A 19,148-nucleotide genomic window follows, 5' to 3' on the forward strand; every position below is an offset into this window, starting at 1 on the left:
GGATCACATACTTTGGTGCATACCTCTTCATATCATATGATTTCACTTTATCTGCAGTAAGAAAAAAATGAGTGCTGTTCCATTGCCACTGGACAAATTCCAGAGCCTAGAAAAGTCTTTTGAGTGACCAGTTTCATTTCCTTTAAGACTATCAGACAGATAAGAATGTCTTCTAATTTTAAGCATTCCACTGAAGGGAATTTCTAACCTTACTTGGTCACTCTTTTTAGTTTCTAAACGCTCTCTCACCATCAGAAAGCTCCTTCTGTTTTCCTATTTAAACTCTTCTTGTTTTTTCTTTAGGTCCATATCTTTTTCTCTGGCCTCACTGAATATTGAGAACAGCTCATGTTGCCATTGGAGAAGGCAATGGCACCTCACTCCAGTACTCTTGCCTGGAAAATCCCATGGACGGAGGAGCCTGGTAGGCTGCAGTCCATGGAGTCGAGAAGAGTCAGACATGACTGAGCGACTTCACTTTCACTTTTCACTTTCATGTATTGGAGAAGGAAATGGCAACCCACTCCCGTGTTCTTGGCTGGAGAATCCCAGGGACAGGGGAGCCTGGTAGGCTGCCGTCTCTGGGGTTGCACAGAGTCGGACACGACTGAAGTGACTTAGCAGCAGCAGCATGTTGCCATGTTGCTGACAAGCTTAGCGAGTATGTTAAGATCTTATTCAAAAAGGCTTCAGCTGAAGGCAAAGTGGGCTTATTAGCTTCTCAGAGTGTATACAGAGAATCTTCCTCATTGAGGAAAGAGAAACAAAGGTAAGGCCAGCAGTTCCTGGAGCAGCCTGCCTTTCACTGTCTGGAACATTTCTGGAACCTCTGAATATGCCATTCAGTCACCATTAATCAACCTGTCTATGGGGTTGCACAGAGTCGGACACGACTGAAGTGACTTAGCAGCAGCAGCAGCAGCATACTATGTTAGGTTCTGCATCGACACTCGTAGTAGGTGACCATCCCATGACCTGTGGTGTAGCACTCAAGTATAGTGTTCTTGTAGTTAGACTCTCTTGGTTGTAAGTAGCAGAGACTCGAGTTCTCCAATGAAAAAGGGGATTTATTATAACATAAGAAAAGTGGAACTGGAAAGCCATTGACAAGAACTGAATTCCCTAACTCTTTCAGGAACAGTACGGAGTTTCCCTTCATGGTGTATCTGATTTCTGCCACTGTGTTCTCTTCTTTTACCAATCAGTTTGCTCAGCTTACCCAGAACTGATGTCTATTCATAACTTTGGATTGAACTTGGCTTCAGCTTGACACAGACTTGATTTTACCTCCTGGTGTTTTTTTCCTATCTTCTGCTCCATCTGCTAACTAGCACAAGGTTTCTGTGTTCCTTGATTAACATTTCCAGAAACAAGAATCTGGCCCAGCTATTCTCTTCAGAGCATGATATATCACCCATTACTGGCCAGCCAATTAATTTGGTTGCTCTTGTGTCAGATGCCAATGCTTAGTCCAATTCACGATCACCAAAGGCAAGGGAGAGTGGGTCACAGGTTACAAAATGTAAACCTAGGCAGCAAACAAGAGCTGTAGTTGATGCAAATGTCCTTAAAAGGCAATGCCAACAAGTAGACCCAGATTTATATCTCTGGTCAGAAAAGTAATGTTATCACTAAGATTGCACAGAGTTGCCCTCTAATAATTAAATGACCTCAACAAAATGAGATGAAGGCAAGGGACACAATGGAAGGTTTTGAAAGCTAAAGAAAGTAGGAATGCTTAGCATGAATCTGGAATGGTCTCTCGAAGTGTTTCTGGAGGAGGGGATGTGGTCCCCTGCTCACCAGTAGAAGCCTACATAATGTGTATACTTTGTGTAGATCTCAGTCTGGCAACTGATTTCAAGTTACAGAAATCATGACCTATCTTCAACTAGTAGGGACTGACCTGACTCTTAGAAAAGGCTGAATTGTAGGGACAAGTAGCTGTCTCTACCTTGCTGTTCTTTGTAAATCAGACCAACATAGAAAAGGACTCTGGTTGGAGAAGCCAACTCAGCCATGTGAATCATTGGCAAAAACATTTTGGCTGTTAAAAGTACATTGGTTGGTCTCAATCCCCAGTACTGTCCTTTTTTATGATTTGACCCCTTTACTATCTGTTGCAGCTCACCACCTCTGACACAGTAAAGACATCCTGTTGAGTTGATAGTGTCATAGAAATCTAGGTTAAAAGAGGAAAGGTAAACTCTGAGTGAAAGAGGCAGAATTTGAGCTGAGCTAATCCAGAGGGGATTTTGGGATGACAGAGGCCTGTTGTATTTTTTTCTGCCTGTGTGTGTTTTTTTTTTTTTTCTAGGACTGCTGATAAGTTCAGGCTGTGCATTATACCCTTTAGGATGGAATAGCCCGGAAATAATGCAAACGTGTGGGAATGTCTCCAATCAATTTCAGTTAGGTAAGATGGTTTGTGCAAGATGGCAGTGATGGGGAATCAGTTTCTCAAAGTGCTCTTAGAGGGGCCTGTACTTGCTAGTGGTGCTTGCCTGAGTCTCTCATTGTGTTAGCTTGTGGGAAGTGCTATCTTGGTCAGTCTCATGTGGCCTTGATAATTTACAAGGATTGAACATAAATTCTGCTTCTTTAACGATGTCTTACCACACCCTTATGTACTTTCACCCAGAGTTCTGTGACCGATTTAGGGCAACCCTGTCTACAGAGAGCTTCCCTGGTGACTCAGATGGTAAAGAATCTGCCTGCAATGCAGGAGACCTGGGTTCAATCCCTGGGTCCAGAGCATCCCCTAGAGAAGGAAATGGCAGCCTACTCCAGTATTCTTGTCTGGAGAATCCCATGGACAGAGGAGCTTAGTGGGCCACAGTCCATGGGTTCTCAAGGAGTTAGACATGACTAAGTGACTAACAGTTTCAGTTTTATCTACAGAGGGATTCTAAATGCTTAGAGACTGCAGATCTGTCATCCTTTGAATAAGTCCTAGACTCTATTAGTATTTCTTTCTAGGCAACTATTTTCCAAATACAAATCAATAGTATCTCTTCTCACTCTCCACTGAGCATATAACAAGAGGTAATTTGTTTTATATCATGCATTAGGAACCTAAGTTAAACATTGGGAATTGTTACTGGCATTTTTACATTGTTACTGGCATGTTAATGACAAGAGGTGTTAAATATTAAAATGGGTGACAGAAATAACTTTGGACTCTTCTATGGTTGCCAACTTCTCTGAGAATGGCTTGAGTTCATTATTGTGAATTGAGAATAGATTAGACTCTACCTGGAAGATTTCAAAATACTTGTCCAAACTACCAGGATGGAATGTCTAGGTTTCCTTGATTATTTTCAATTGTAGTAGAAGATTTTGGAACAACGAGGCCACCCATTCACAGTAGCTTATGCTCCCATACTTCCCTTTTCTCTCTGTTGCCTCAGACTGTTTTCTGAGCCTTACCTGACTCATTTTTGGAGGGAGTTGTTTACTGTACAAACATAATATAAGGAAAGGGCTGTAGAGAATATGTGACAAAATGAAGACCCTAGAATGCATGTCCAGTGTTCCTGGCTCAGGGTGGGGCTGACTGGTAAACACAATGATTCTGCCATAGGTGAAGGAAGGAGTAAAGAAATTCAAAAAGAAACTTTGGGGGCAGGGACTGAAGAAAAAAGAAGCAAGACACTGATGCTGCTAACCAGGGTAGAGAAAGCTGAAGATTTAGCACACATCTCCTACTGGGTTCTTACTCCTATAATTCTACTTTTTTTTTTTTTGTTGTTGTTGTTGTTGTTTTTTAAAACAAATAATGGCTTTAACAGAGCATTTTTAGGGCAGTGAAACTATTCTGTCAGACTGAGTATCTACTATAATGGTGGACACACCCAGGTGGCTCAATGGTAAAGAATCCATCTGCCAATGCAGGAACACAGGTTCAATCCCTAGGTCAGGAAGATCCCCTGGAGAAGGAAATGGCAACCCACTCCAGGATTCTTTCCTGGAGAATCTCATGGACAGAGGAGCCTGGTAGGCTAAAGTCCATAGGATTGCAAAGACTTGGATACAACTGAGTGACTAAGTACCTTTGTCCAAGCATATTGCATGTATGATACCATGAGTGATTTGTAATATACACTGTGGACTTTGGGTGGTTATGATTTGTCAATTTTGATTCATCAATTACAAAAAATTTTCCACTCCATTGTGGGATGTTGACAATGAGGGTGGTTGCGGGTGTGTGGGACAAGGTGCAGAGGAGAAATCTCTGTAACTGTCTGCTCAACTTTGATGTGAACCTAAGACTGCTCTAAAGAGTAAAGTTTATTTTTTTAACTTAAAAAAGTAACAGTTTTATTGATATAAAATTTGCCCTTTTAAAGTGTACAATTAGTGGGTTTTACTATATTCACATGGTTGTGCAATCATCACTACTATCTAATTTCAGAATATTTTCACAATCCCCAAAAGAAACTCCTTACCCATTAGCAGCCACTTCTCATTCCTCCCTGTGCCCAGCCCCTGGCAACCACTGTCAATTTAGATTTGCCTGTTCTGGACATTTCAGATAAATGGAATCATATAACATGTGGCTTTGTAGGTCTGACTCCTTTTACTTAGCATAATGTTTTCAAGGTTCATCCATGTTGTAACTTGTATCAGTACTTCTGCCTTTCATGGATGAATAATATTCAATTGTGTAGCTATATTTTATTTATCCACTTATCAGTTGATGTATGGAGAAGGAAATGGCAACCCACTCCAGTATTCTTGCCTAGAGAATTCCGTGGATAGAAGAGCCTGGTGGGCTGCTGTCCATAGGGTTGCACAGAGTCAGACACGACTGAAGCGACTTAGCATGCATGCATGCATTGGAGAAGGAAATGGCAACCCCCTCCAATATTCTTGCCTGGAGAATTCCAGGAACAGAGGAGCCTGGTGGGCTGCCATCTATGGGGTCACACAGAGTCGGACATGACTGAAGTGACTTAGCAGCAGCAGCAACAGCAGCAGCAGCTGCAGTTGATGTATACTTTGGCCTTTCTACTTTGGGGCTATAATGAATAATACTGCTATAACAATTTGTGTACACATTTTTGTATGGAAATCTATTTTTATTTCTCTTGGGTGTAGGCACAGAATTACTGTGTCAAATGATAATTCTATATTTAAGCCTTCTGAGGACCTTGCAAGTTGTTTTCCAAAGTGGCTGCATCATTTTACATTTCCACCAGCAATGTACAAGGGTTCCAATTTTCTAGCATCTTCACCAATACTTATTTTACATTTTTGAAATTATAGCCATCCTAATGTGTATGAAATGATATCTCATTGTGACTTTAATTTTCATTTCCCTCATGACTGATGTTAAGCATTTTTTCATTTACTTATTGGCCATTTCTATATCTTTGGAGAAATGCCTATTCAAATCCTTTGCCGATTTTTAACTGGGTTATTTGCCCTTTTTTGTTGAATTGTAAGAATTCTTAATGTATTCTGGACACTAGACCCCTTTCAGATATATGATTTACAAGTACTTTTTCTCATTTTGTAGGTTGTATTTTCACTTTCTTGATGACATCCTTTGAAATACAAATTTATTTAATTTTAATGAAATCTGCTTTTATCTAATTTTTCTCTTGTGGCTTGTATTTTTGGTGTCATATCTAAGAATACAATTAGTAGTGCCAAATCTAAAGTTATGAAGATTGTTTTGGCTACTCTGGCCTCCTTGTGTTTCCCTGTGAATTTTAGGTTCAGCTTGTCAATTTCTGCAAAAAAGTGAGCTGAGATTTTGATGAAGATTGGATTGAATCTATACATCAGTTTGGAGTATATAACCTCTTTAGCCATATTAAGTTTCCCAACCCATGAACACAAGATGATGTTCCAGTGAATCAGGTTATCTTGAATCTCTTTTTATGATATTTTTTAGTTTTCAGTATACAGTATACATGACTGAGCGACTTCACTTCACTTCACTTCTTCATACAGGTCTTACAATTTGTTTGCTGACATATATCCCTAGGTATTCTGTTGTTTTTGATGATATTGTAAATGGAATTGTTTTCTTAATTTTATTTTTGGATTGTTCATTGTTAGTGTATGTGTGTGTGCTAAGTCGCTTCAGTCGTATCTGACTCTGTGCCATCCTATGGACTGTAGTCAGGCTCCTCTGTCCATGGGATTCTCCAGGCAAGAATACTGGAGTGGGTTGCCATACCCTTCTCCAAGGGATCTTCCCAATCCAAGGATCGAGCCTGGGTCTCTTTCATCTCCTGCATTGGCAGGTGGGATTTTCACCACTAGTGCCACCTGGGAAGCCCATGTTAGTGTATAGAAATATAAATGACTTTTCTGGATTGACCTTGTATCCCGCAACCTTGCAGAACACCTTTGCTAATTCTAATGATTTTTAGTGGATTGTTTAGGATTTATTATATACCTGATCATGTCATCTGAGAAGAGAGAAGTTTTACATCTTTCTTTCCAATCTTTTCCTTGTGTAATTGCCCTGGCTTGAACCTCCAGGACAATGTTGAATAGAACTTGTGAGAGTGCACATCCTTGTCTTATCTGTGATCTTAGGGGTAAATCATCCAGTTTTTCACCACTAAGTACTGATGTTGGCTAGGCTATTTTTGGACTTTCCCAGTGTCTCAGCAGTAAAGAATCTGTCTACAATGCAGGAGACACAGAAGACATGGGTTTGATCCCTGTGTCAGGAAGATCCCCTGGAGGGGGGTAGGGCAAACCACTCCAGTATTCTTGCCTGGAGAATCCGATGGAATGAGGAGCCTGATGGGCTACTGTCCATAGGGTTGCAAAGAGTTGGCCATGACTGAAGTGACTGAACATACATGCATAGGCTATTTTCATAGATGGCTTTCATTGGGTTGAAAAAGTTCCCTTTTATCTATTCCTAGTGTTGTGTTTTCATTATGAAAAGGTGCTGAATTTTGTCAAGTGATTTTTCTACACCTACTGAGATAATCATATGTATTTATTGATTGACTTTCATATATTAAACCAACCTTGAATTTCTGGGACAAATCCTAATTGATCATGGTATGTAATCCATTTTATATGTTGCTGGATTTGGTTTGCTCATATTTTGCTAAGGATTTTTACATCTGTATTCGTTAACCTGTAGATTTCTTGAGATGTTGGCTGGATTTTGGTATGGGCATAATATTATTCTAATAGAATCAGTTGCTGCTTTGATTAATGTAGCAATAAAATACCAGAGTGAAAAACTGGAGATGTGAGTTGCATGTAATCATTTGGCAATTTTCTGCACCAATCACCACCGCTAAGGACTTAGTTCCCAAAAGGGAAATTTTGTTTATGGCTGTCTCTGTCCCAAGTTGATGGCCTTCGATTGTGTTTACCACAGGATCATTACTTTTCTCATCTCCTTTATTTAACCTTCTCTCCTGCACCATATATTTGCCTAAGGACAACAGTGCCCCTTTCCTTAGTGCACTAAATACTGTGCTCTGTGAATCCATAGGGATGAAGGAATTACAGAATTTTGCTTGAGTCAAGTCCTCCTAGTTCCTTGTTTGATTCACTGTTGCATTCTTCCAACTGCTCATGTCTCTTATTCTTCTGAGGCTCGTATTTGCTGCCCATATTTTCCAATAACATGCCCCTATATTAGGACCTTCCTTTAGTTCAGTTCAGTTCAGTCACTCAGTTGTGTCCGACTCTTTGAGACCCCATGGACCGCAGCACGCCAGGCCTCCCTGTCCATAACCAACTCCCGGAGTTTACCCAAACTCATGTCCATTGAGTCAGTGATGCCATCCAACCATCTCATCCTCTATCGTCCCCTTCTCCTCCTGCCCCCAATCTTTCCCAGCATCAGGGTCTTTTCAAATGAGTCAGCTCTTCGCATCAGGTGGCCAAAGTATTGGAGTTTCAGCTTCAACATCAGTCCTTCCAATGAATACTCAGGACTGATCTCCTTTAGGATGGACTGGTTGGATCTCCTTGCAGTCCAAGGGACTCTCAAGAGTCTTCTCCAACACCACAGTTCAAAAGCATCAATTCTTCAGCACTCAGCTTTCTTTATAGTCCAACTCTCACATCTATACGTGACTACTGGAAAAACCATAGCCTTGACTAGATGGACCTTTGTTGGCAAAGTAGTGCTTTTTAATATGCTGTCTGGGTTGGTCATAACTTTCCTTCCAAGGAGTAAGCGTCTTTTAATTTCATGCTTGCAGTCACCACCTGCAGTGATTTTGGAACCCCCCAAAATAAAGTCAGCCACTGTTTCCACTGTTTCCCCATCTATTTGCCATGAAGTGATGGGACCGGATGCCATGATCTTAGTTTTCTGAATGTTGAGCTTTAAGCCAACTTTTTTACTCTCCTCTTTCACTTTCATCAAGAGGCTCTTTAGTTCTTCTTCACTTTCTGCCATTTGTCATCTGCATATCTGAGGTTATTGATCCCGACAATCTTGATTCCAGCTTGTGCTTCATCCGGCCCAGCGTTTCTCATGATGTACTTTGCATATAAGTTAAATAAGCAGGGTGACAATATACAGCTTCCTGGTTAATACTAAAAACATGAGATAACCTGTGCCATTCTTGACCCATTTCTAGTCAACTGGCAAAGCATACATGACAATGACAATTCTATTAGCAGTTGTTCCCTTGTAATACAGAGGTGCCAGGAGCAATGGTAAAACATGTAATAGAATTTAAAAGAAATATTTTATGATGCGACAGGAATACCAAGCTTGTGAATACCAAGATTTGGGAATGCCAATGCTAGAAGTACAGCCTTTCTTCTTAGACCTTTCTTTAATACTCTGGAAATTCAGGTAGTGTGGAAGCATCCTCACATACCTTAGATATTGTGAGGATGGATGATAAACTAGGAGAAAAGTACCCTGAGTGTCCAGTGTCCATGCTTTTGTTCTCTTTTCCTTGAGAGGCAGCATGGTATACGGGAAGATCATAGCGTTTGGAGTCAAACGACTTGGTTGGTATCCAGGCTCTGCCACCTATGGGGTAAAGTCAGTTGATGTTTGTGTCTCAGTTTTCTTCTCTGTGAAATGGGGGATACTAATGATACCATGGGGTTTTCCAGGTGGCTCAGTGGTAAGGAATCTGCCTGCCAATGCAGGAGATGCAGGAGATGTGGGTTTGAGCCCTGGGTCAGGAAGATCCCCTGGAGAATGAAATGGCAACCCACTCCAATATTCTTGCCTGGAAAATTCCATGGACAGAGGAGCCTGGTGGGCTAATCATGGAGTGTTGTAGTAGCAATGAAATAAGAAAAAGTGTACTGAAGGACCTAGCACAGTATTTGACTTAAAATAGGTGATGGGCTTCCTAACAAAGTAGAATGTCCTGGGGAGTAGAGTCAAATGATGGCATTACTTTGATTCTGCTCTAGGCTCTGTACCCTACTATGTGCTCTGTAGTTTGGGAAGGGAGAGACTCAGAGCCAAGAAATACATGGAACCTACCCAAGGAACAAAGCTTCTTACCCTGACTGGTCTGAGAGAGATGAAGGGGATAGGAAGGACAATAGAAGCAGAGATTTCAGTTGTTTTCAACTGATGTCCTAATACACATACTTCAGCTTTGCTGTGATATTCAAATCCTCTTAGAGCTACAGAACTATTATGGGATTCCTTCATACCCAATGGCCTATAAGTGTTGCATATACAAATGATCCCCATTGAGAATTTAGAGAAGCTAAATACTTCTAATGTCAGATTGCTGTTTTCAAGCAAGTTTATAAAACCATTGTGTTATCTTTAGCATGTGATTCTAAGGTAAGGTCTCTTTGTACTTTATGAATGGATCACATTTGCAATGTTTTCTCATGAATATGAGCTAATCTGATCCTGAAAATTGCATGCACAGAAGATGGCAATATGCCTATTTTATAATGAAGAAATCCTGAGATATAGAGAGGTATGGCAATTTGAATAAGGTCACACAGCAAGTTGAAGTCAGAACTATGAGTGGAGCCTGTGTCCTGATTCACTGTCCTGTGTGTACTACATTGACTCTCCCCCTCTCTATTGGTGAGTGTGCGTCTTGAATCATTTGAGATTTTTTTCCCCTTAAAATACACTTAAGCTCTATTGTTTTTGGAAACAAATGTCAGAAACACCATGGAAAATACCCAGTATTGCATCCTTTCTCCGCTACCCCCACCACCTGGACTCAGCCTGAGTTCCCTATCAGTCTTTTAGTGTAATCAGAGTACAAATAAATAAGGCAGTGGCTGGACCTGATGGAATTCTCAAAGACTTTCAGTGGAATGAATATTCATGGGAAATTTTAAAGTGCCTTTGGGTTTGAATTGCATCATAAAGGCACCTAAATGGTCCTTTAAAACTTGATCATAGAAGAAAGATATAAAGATATATAGAAGAGTTTTTGTGTTCCAAATTCTAAGATCATATGCAGTCTACCTAAGGTCTCTCTCTGGTCTTCTGGGATATCTACTCCTTATGTGTATTTTATGTTCCTGAGAGAAAGAGATTGTATGTGTGTGTATGTGTTTGGGTGTGTGTGGGTGTGTGTGTGTCAGATAAACACTCTGAGGCAGAGAGGGAAGATACAGATCTCAAAATAAAAACTTACAGTTGCAAAATATATCTCAACCCCCTTGCCTTCCAGAAGTTTGAACTCTTTCTTTCCAACCTTCTCCTGTTTCTAGGATCTGCTCTCCTATTTCTCAGTCCATCTTCCAGGTGCCCTGGGGTCCCAGTCCTCCCCTAGTGACTGCTCTACCCTGCTGGAAAATCACTTACCTGGCTCTTACCCACCAGTCAAGTTTAGGGAATTGACTTTCTTCTTTTTCTTCATTTAAAGAAAAAATTAACTTGTATGGAACCACACAACACCCTGAATAACCAAAGCAATCTTGAGAAAGAAGAACAAAGCTAGAGGCACCATACTTCCTGATTTCAAACTATATTACAAAGTTACAGTAGTCAAAAGCAGTATACTGTTGGGGTAAAAACAGACACATAGATCAATGGAAGAGAATACAGAGCTCAGAAATAAGCCCACACATGGGTCAGTTAATCTGTGATAATGGAAACAAGAATATACAATGGGAAAAGGGTAGTCTCTTCAATAAATGGTATCAGGAAAACTTGATGTCCACATGCAAAAGAATGAAACTGGACCACATCTTACACCATACATAAAAAGTAACTCAAATTGGGTTAAAGACTTTAACATAAGACCTGAAACCATAAAATTCCTAGCAGAAAAACATAGGCAGTAGACTCCCTGACATGGATCTTGACAATGATTTTTTTTTTTTTAATTTTACCCCGAACACAAAGGCAACAAAAGCAAAATTAAACAAGTGGAACTACATCAGACTAAACAACTTCTGTACAGCAAAGGAAACCATCAACAAAATGAAAAGGTAACCTACCAAATGGAAGAAAATATATGCAAATCATATATCTGATAAGCTGCTGCTGCTGCTAAGTCACTTCAGTCATGTCCGACTCTGTGCGACCCCATAGACGGCAGCCCACCAGGCTTCCCCATCCCTGGGATTCTCCAGGCAAGAACACTGGAGTAGGTTGCCATTTCCTTCTCCAATGCATGAAAGTGAAAAGTGAAAGTGAAGTCACTCAGTCATGTCCAACTCTAGCGACCCCATGGACTGCAGCCTACCGGGCTCCTCCGTCCATGGGATTTTCTAGGCAAAAGTACAGGAGTGAGGTGCCATAGCCTTCTTCATGATAAGCTGCTAGTATCCTATATATATATATATATATATATATATATATGTGTGTGTGTGTGTGTGTGTGTATATATATGTAGAGAGAGAGAAGTCATATAAATCAATAATTTAAAAAAATCTAATTTAAATATGGTCAGAGGGTATGAATAGACATTTTTCAAAAAAAAAAAAAAGACGTGCAGATGACAGTTGTCCAACAGGTACGCGGAAAGGTGCTCAACATCATGAATCATCAAGGAAATGCAAATAAAATCCACAGTAAGATATCACCTCACACCTGTCAGGATGGCTATCATCAAAAAATACAGGAAATAGCAAGTGTTGGTAAGGATGTGGAGAAAAGGGAACATTTGTGCACTGTTGGTGGGAATGTAAATTGGTATAGCCACTATGGAGAACAGTATGGAGGTTCCTCAAAAAATTAAAAATAGAACTACCATATGATCTAACAATTCCACTTCTGGGTATTTATTCAAAGGAAACAAAGGTACTTACTTGAAAAGATATATGTACCCCAATGTTCATTGCAGAATTATTCATAGTAGACATGACATAGAAACAACCTTACCATGTCCACCAATGAATGAATGTATAAAGAAAATGTATACAAAGGAATATTATTCAGCCTTAGAAAGCAAGGAAATCTTGACATTTGCAAAAACATGGATCGGCCTTGAGGGCATTATGCTAAGTGAAATATCAATCAGTCAGACAGACAAATACAAGTACTGTATGATCTGAAAAAAACAACCAACGACAAAAGATAAAAATAAATTCTTAGATACCGAAAATAGGTTGGTCGTTGCCAGAGGCCAGGAGTGGGCACTGGGTGAAATGGGTAAATGGAGTCAAAAGGTACAAACTTCTGTTTATAAAATGTATAAGTACTAGCGATGTGATGTATAGCATGATTACTATAGTTAATGATGTCTGCTTAGTCACATCTGACTCTATGACCCCATGGACTGTAGCCCACCAGGCTCCTCTCTCCATGGGATTTTCCAGGCAAGAATCCTGGAGTGGGTAGCCATCCCCTTCTCCAGGGGATCTTCCTGACCAGGGGCCAAACCTGGGTTTCCTGCACTGCAGGCAGATTCTTTACCATCTGAGCCATCAGGGAAGTCATATTTTATGATACTATATTGTATATTTGAAAGTTGCTAAAAGAGTAGATCTTAAAATTTCTCATCATAAGAAAAAAATGTGTGGTGATGGATGTTAACTAGACTTACTCTGGTGATCATTTCATAATATATGCGTATAGTGAATCATTATGCTATACATCTGAAACTAACATAATTTTATATGTCAATTGTATCTCAATAAAAATAAGAAATTAATGAATCATATTTTAAATAGAAAAAAAGAATCATGAGCTTGAACTGAAACCTACAAGGCGAGGGACCATGCAGATCAACCAGTGGTCTCATTTATAGCTAATAAGATCCAACAAGCACAGTGACTTTCTCAAGTCCCCACTAGGGATTTGAGACTAGCCCACTGATCCTCATATATACTACTAAGATATTGCTCAATGGCAATCCAATATCTGTTCGTTAAATGTATCACCTATCAGTAAGAAGGGAAGAGTCAGACAACAGCTGCCAGCAATAGCCAAGTACAAATTTCCTCACACTTAAATTTGACTAAGTAAATGAAAGATGTAAGCTGAGAAAGGTGTTTTGATGGTTGTTAATTGAACTCTAGATATCAAATAAAGATTTCATGGACTTGATCCATACAAATGAATCTATCTTGGTTCAACTTTAGCTTTGATGCATTTAATGCCACCTTCACCAAGCCTTTAATTGGCTTCACCAAGAGTAGGAGCCAGAGAAGAACCCATGAAAGGATTGCCTAGTGGTAAGAGTGGGCTTTATCATCACTACACCCTTAGTTCTGTGACCTTGGGCAAATCTTTCAGCATTTGGGAGCTTATTGCTACTTCCTGGGGTTGTTGTGAGGATCAAATGATATCAGACATGCAAAACACCTAGTACAGGGTTTGGAATATAGTACCCTGTCAGTAGTTGTTGTCTGGTATTATCATCATCATCATTATAATGATACCAGTTGTTGAAATGAAAATGTTCTCAGTACTTTAGTTTTCAGAAAAAGCCTCTATTACAGCAAGGAGCCACTTGTACAAAGCATGATGAATAACAACACAGGCTATTAGTAGAAAGACCTGGGTTCAAATGTGAGCCCTGCCACTTAAATAGTTGTGCATCTCTGGGTGCACTACTCAACCTCTCTGCATTTCCATTAATGGGGATGGATAAAAATATGTTTTTTCCTAAGGTTATTTAGAAGGCTAAGTGAAGTAAAACATGCATAAAAACATTTAGCACACTCAGTCAGTCAGTTCAGTCACTCACTCAGTCATGTCTGACTCTTTGCGACCCCATGGACTGCAGCACACCAGGCTTCCCTGTCCTTCACGAACTCCCAGAGCTTGTTCAAACTCATGTCCATCGAGTTGGTGATGCCATCCAATCTCTGTTTTCCCCTTCTCCTCCTGCCTTTAATCTTTCCCAGCATCAGGATCTTTTCCAATGGGTCAGTTGTTTGCATCAAGTGGCCAAAGTATTGAAGTTTCAGCTTCAGCATCAGTCCTTCCAATGAATATTCAGGACTGATTTCCTTTAGGATGTTCTGGTTTGATCTCCTTGCAGTCCAAGGGACTCTCAAGAGTCTTCTCCAACATCACAGTTCAAAAGCATCAGTTCATCAGCACTCAGCTTTCTTTACAGTCCAACTCTCACATCCATACATGACTACTGGAAAATCCATAGCTTTGACTGGACAAACCTTTGTTGGCAAAGTAGTGTCTCTGCTTTTTAATATGCTGCAGAGGTTGGTCATAGCTTTTCTTCCAAGGAGTAAGCGTCTTTTAATTTCATGCTTGCAGTCACCACCTGCAGTGATTTTGGAGCCCCCCCCCCAAATAAAGTCTGTCACTTTTTACATTGTTCCCCCATCTATTGGCCATGAAGTGATGGGACCGGATGCCATGATCTTAGTTTTCTGAATGTTGAGGTTTAAGTCAACTTTTTCACTCTCCTCTTTCACTTTCATCAAGAGTCTCTTTAGTTCTTTTCTTAGGTTGCACTAAATATAACCTGCTGTTAGTAGGTAATCAGCCCATTTCTCAAGAGCCTCTTTGGAGAGGATGTCCCAGGCTTGACTTCTGGGAGGGAGGGTGGGAGGGACCCAGTCAGCTTGATAATGGCCCACAACAGAGTCTACCTAAAGGCCTTGTGTGCGCTCCCTGTTTCCTCTCTCAGAGGCCCATTTCCTCTATTTTCCCATCATTTCCTGTCATTCTTGCCAGTTCAAAGCCTTTTACGGTGACTTGGAGTTTAGCTTTTATGGTTTCACTTTACAGGGATTTCCTGTTACCTTTCCTCTCTGCCAGTTTCCTTCTTTAGGGACGGAGTGTTCTTATGCTCATCAGAGCACAATAGAACAGCTTAATACATGCTCATGTCCACAGAGGGGCAGCAGAGTGTGGTAGAAATAGCCCTTGCCTGGGTTTCAGAACAGTTGGGTTTTAATTTTCCTGAGCTTACTTGGGCATGTCACTTTCCCATTCTGAGCCTTGGTTTCCCTGTTTTGACATAGAGAGCCTTGGACTAGCTGATGAACAACCAGAGGCCCCAAATACCTACTGAGCTCCCTGTCATGACCCACCTACCTTTTTTTAAAAAAAATCTTCTATTTTATGTGTTTCCTAAAAATGTTACGCAACATTATTACATGCTTTTATAAAAAAAACCCACAAATCTACATTTAGCTGTTGATGTAAAGAACCAATTATCTTTCTTCACACATGCTTCATGTGGGATGAATTTGATGAGTTAAATAATATGTTTTTATTTTTTTATTTAAACCTTCCTGCCAGCCAGATACACTCCCTGTTTTTCTAAACAGTTTCTCACTTCCACATGAGCATTAGCACAATCCAAAAACCTTAACGGCATATGGGTGCAATTATCTTTTCTCCTGAGGAGATAAGTCAACCGATTTAGAGAAGTGTTTCTCTAGGCCTCCAATGGTGTCAGCCATGGGAATGGTGTCTTAGGGTTTCAGTCATGCAGTGCTGGCTCTCCCACCTCCTTTGTGGGGAGACATTTGATCCAATTTCATATTTACTTTGTTCTTAAAAACCAGAAATAGTGACAAAATAAGCCAATCTACTTAAGGCAACCCTCCTAGAAGAAAGGAGCCTTTTAGTATCGGTCATCCATGGCATCACCAATTCAATGGACATGAATTTGAGCAAACTCTGGGAGATAGTGGAGGAAAGGGAAGCCTTGTGTGCTACAGTCCATGCGGTGACAGAGTCAGACTTGACTTAGCAACTAAACAACAACATGGGGGTGGAGTCCAAGGATTGGCCAAAGGCATTGCCAAAAGCATCTCATTGATGGGCAGCATCAACTAGAATGCCCTGGGCAGCCAGTCCTTCCAGAAAACTTGTGGTTCAGGTGTTGCCTAAGGTTTTTCAGTTGCCCTCTTAGTTCACTCAGAGAGGAGTCTCCACCCAGAGAGGAGTCTCCACCCTGAGAGGAAGCTGGGCTAAGCTGGAGGAGGAAGGAGGGAATCAGTGGATGAAGGAGAAACTTAATTCAACTGTGGATCCCTGGTACCTGGCATGCTCTTGGCATTCTCTAAATGTTGCACTGAGTAGAATGAACAAATTGTAGAGTGGTTATGTTGCCATCTTACTGTGATGGCATAGCCAAGTGATTTAGTTCTTTATTTTTTGTGTGTTTTAATTGAAATACATTTGGTATATAACATTGTATAAATATAAGCTGTACAATATGTTAGTTTAATACATTTATATATTATAATATGATTGCCATTGTAGTGATCACTAGCACCTATATTACATTGTGTAATTATAATTTCTTTGTAATGATTGGAATAATTATGTTCTAGTCTCTTAGCAAGTTTGGTGACTATAATACAGTATTGTTTTCTATATTCACTGTACTATGTATTAGATCTCGAGGTCTTATTTAATATTTGTTGCAAGTTTGTATCCTTAACATCTGTCCTATTCCCTCACCCCCAGCCCCTGGTAACCATTTTATTCTTTTTTTTTAATGATTTTGGCTTTTATAGATTTCACATGCAGAGTTCAGTTCTTTACACCTATTTCCCTATGGCTAAAGTGGGGATAATTTTATCTACTTTCAGAGATGGTTTCGTTCATGAAATGACAAAGTCTACTTGAACCTGATTTATGAGAACAATGCCCAACAAGTGTAAGTGATAAAACATGAGAAAGCTGCTTTGTTAACTTCCTCCTCCCTCTCATTTCAGTAGCTAAAATTCAGGGCAAGTTTTTTCACTGACCATCTTCTATTAAAAATAGAGACAAACTTAATGAGATTCTACACATCTCATGGAATGCTAAGCTATTTTCATTTTGAATGCAATACAAAAAATGGTGGTTCTTATAGACATTTCTGTCTTTCCTGAAATTCCCCATATGAAAGGAGGGTGCTTACCCCTAGAGTAGTTAATCTCTAGGGTGGTGTCTAGCCTGGTGACTCCAGAGTGAGTGTCATGTGTGCTAAGTCACTTCAGTCGTGTCCCACTCTTTGCAACCCCATGGACTGTAGCCCTCTAGGCTCCTCTGTGCATGGGATTCTCCAGGCAAGAATACTGGAGTGGGTTGTCATGTCCTCCTCCAGGGGATCTTCCCGACCCAGGGATCAAACCGGTGTCTCTCAAGTCTCATGCATTGGCACGTGGGTTCTTTACCACTAGCGCCACCTGGAGGGAGACAAGCTCTAAAAAGTCCCCAAGGGCAGGTCCTCAGCTTCACTTGGCTTTATTTCCTTATCCAGTGTCCTGGAAAGGGTTTCAGATCAGATCAGATCAGATCAGTCGTTCAGTCGTGTCCGACTCTTTGCGACCCCAGGAATCGCAGCCCTCCAGGCCTCCCTGTCCATCACCAACTCCCGGAGTTCACTGAGACTCACGTCCATCCAGTCAGTGATGGAGAGGGTTTAGTAGGCTCAGAAACAAGGCTGAATTGTGAACCAGTTGTCTATACATCAGACCACCATGAGGTGGCAGTAAAGTCAGGCGGATTTCTTCTTTTCTCTGCCGCTTTCCCAGTCCTGCCTCTGGTCCTCCGGTCAAAGAACATTATTCACGCTTCATTTCTTTGTTTCCGTTTTCCTCCACTCGATTTCCCTCTATAAACCTCTACATTGGCTTTCTTTGTTCTCCTCACCTTTAATGAGTGTTTGTCTTTCCCTGCTACTCTAAGGATTATACTGTATCCTAAACCTTTGTTTTAAAATCAGAAACCATTTTTTAATTCAGTTCAGTTCAGTTCAGTCACTTAGTCGTGTCCAGCTCCTTGCGACCCCTTGGACTGCAGCACGCCAGGCCTACCTATCCATCGCCAACTCTCGGAGTTTACTCAAACTCATGTCCATTGAGTCGGTGATGCCATCCAACCATCTCGTGCTCTGTCGTCCCCTTCTCCTCCTGCCTTCAATCTTTCCCAGTATCAGGGTTTTTTGTTTTTTATTTTTTTTCAAATGAGTCAGTTCTTCACATCGTGGTCAAAGTATTGAAGTTTCAGCTTCAGCATTAGTCCTTCCAATGAATATTCAGGACTTATTTCCTTTAGGATGGACTGGTTGGATCTCCTTGTAGTCCAAGGGACTCTCAAGAGTCTTCTCCAACACCGCAGTTCAGAAGCATCAATGCTTCGGCACTCAGCTTTCTTTATAGTCCAACTCTCACATCCATACATGACGGTTAGAAAAACCATAGCTTTGACTAGACAGACCTTTTTTGGCAAAGTAATGTCTCTGCTTTTTAATATGCTGTATGGGTTGGTCCTAATTTTTCTTCCAAGGAGCAAGCGTCTTTTAATTTCATGGCTGCAGTCACCATCTGCAGTGATTTGGAGCCCCCCAAAATAAAGTATCTCACTGTCTCCATTGTTTCCCCATCTATTTGCCATGAAGTGATGGGACCAGATGCCATGATCTTAGTTTTCTGAATGTTTAGTTTTAAGCCAATTTTTTCACTCTCCTCTCTCACTTTCAACAAGAGGCTCTTTAGTTCTTCTTAGCTTTCTGCCATAAGGGTGCTGTCATCTGCATATCTAAGGTTATTGCTATTCCTCCCGGCAATCTTGATTCCAGCTTGTGCTTCCTCCAGTCCAGCGTTTCTTATGATGTACTCTGCATATAAATTAAATAAGCAGGGTGACTATATACAGCCTTGATGTACTCCTTTCCTGATTTGGAACCAGTCTGTTGTTCCATGTCCAGTTCTAACTGTTGCTTCCTGACCTTCATGTAGATTTCTCAAGAGGCAGGTTAGGTGGTAAGGTGGGTATAATTTTTTAATTAGTGGTGTTAATACTGCAGCAACCATTTCACTGGGTTCTTGTG

General features: G+C 40.7%; 1 protein-coding gene across 3 annotated transcripts in view; it reads left to right on the forward strand.

The window, feature by feature from the left end:
• LHFPL1 (LHFPL tetraspan subfamily member 1) overlaps positions 1 to 19,148 on the forward strand; it is a 60,476-nt gene that overhangs the window by 19,127 nt on the left and 22,201 nt on the right. Inside the window, exons 2-3 of one of the 3 annotated variants that reach the window (XM_086388833.1) lie at positions 2,318 to 2,416; positions 16,921 to 16,988. The exons of 1 other annotated variant lie outside the window; for it this stretch is intronic. In XM_086388833.1, coding sequence (XP_086244959.1) covers positions 2,318 to 2,416; positions 16,921 to 16,943 — 122 coding nt within the window. In that variant the 3' untranslated portion in view covers positions 16,944 to 16,988. The remainder of the gene's footprint in view (positions 1 to 2,317; positions 2,417 to 16,920; positions 16,989 to 19,148) is intronic. One more of the 3 variants, XM_086388832.1, reaches the window with a different exon arrangement.

This window comes from Bos grunniens, chromosome X, assembly GCF_055505025.1.
Source record: "Bos grunniens cultivar Pamir isolate PY7600 chromosome X, Bosgru_T2T1.0, whole genome shotgun sequence".
Classification (NCBI taxonomy): domain Eukaryota; kingdom Metazoa; phylum Chordata; class Mammalia; order Artiodactyla; family Bovidae; genus Bos; species Bos grunniens.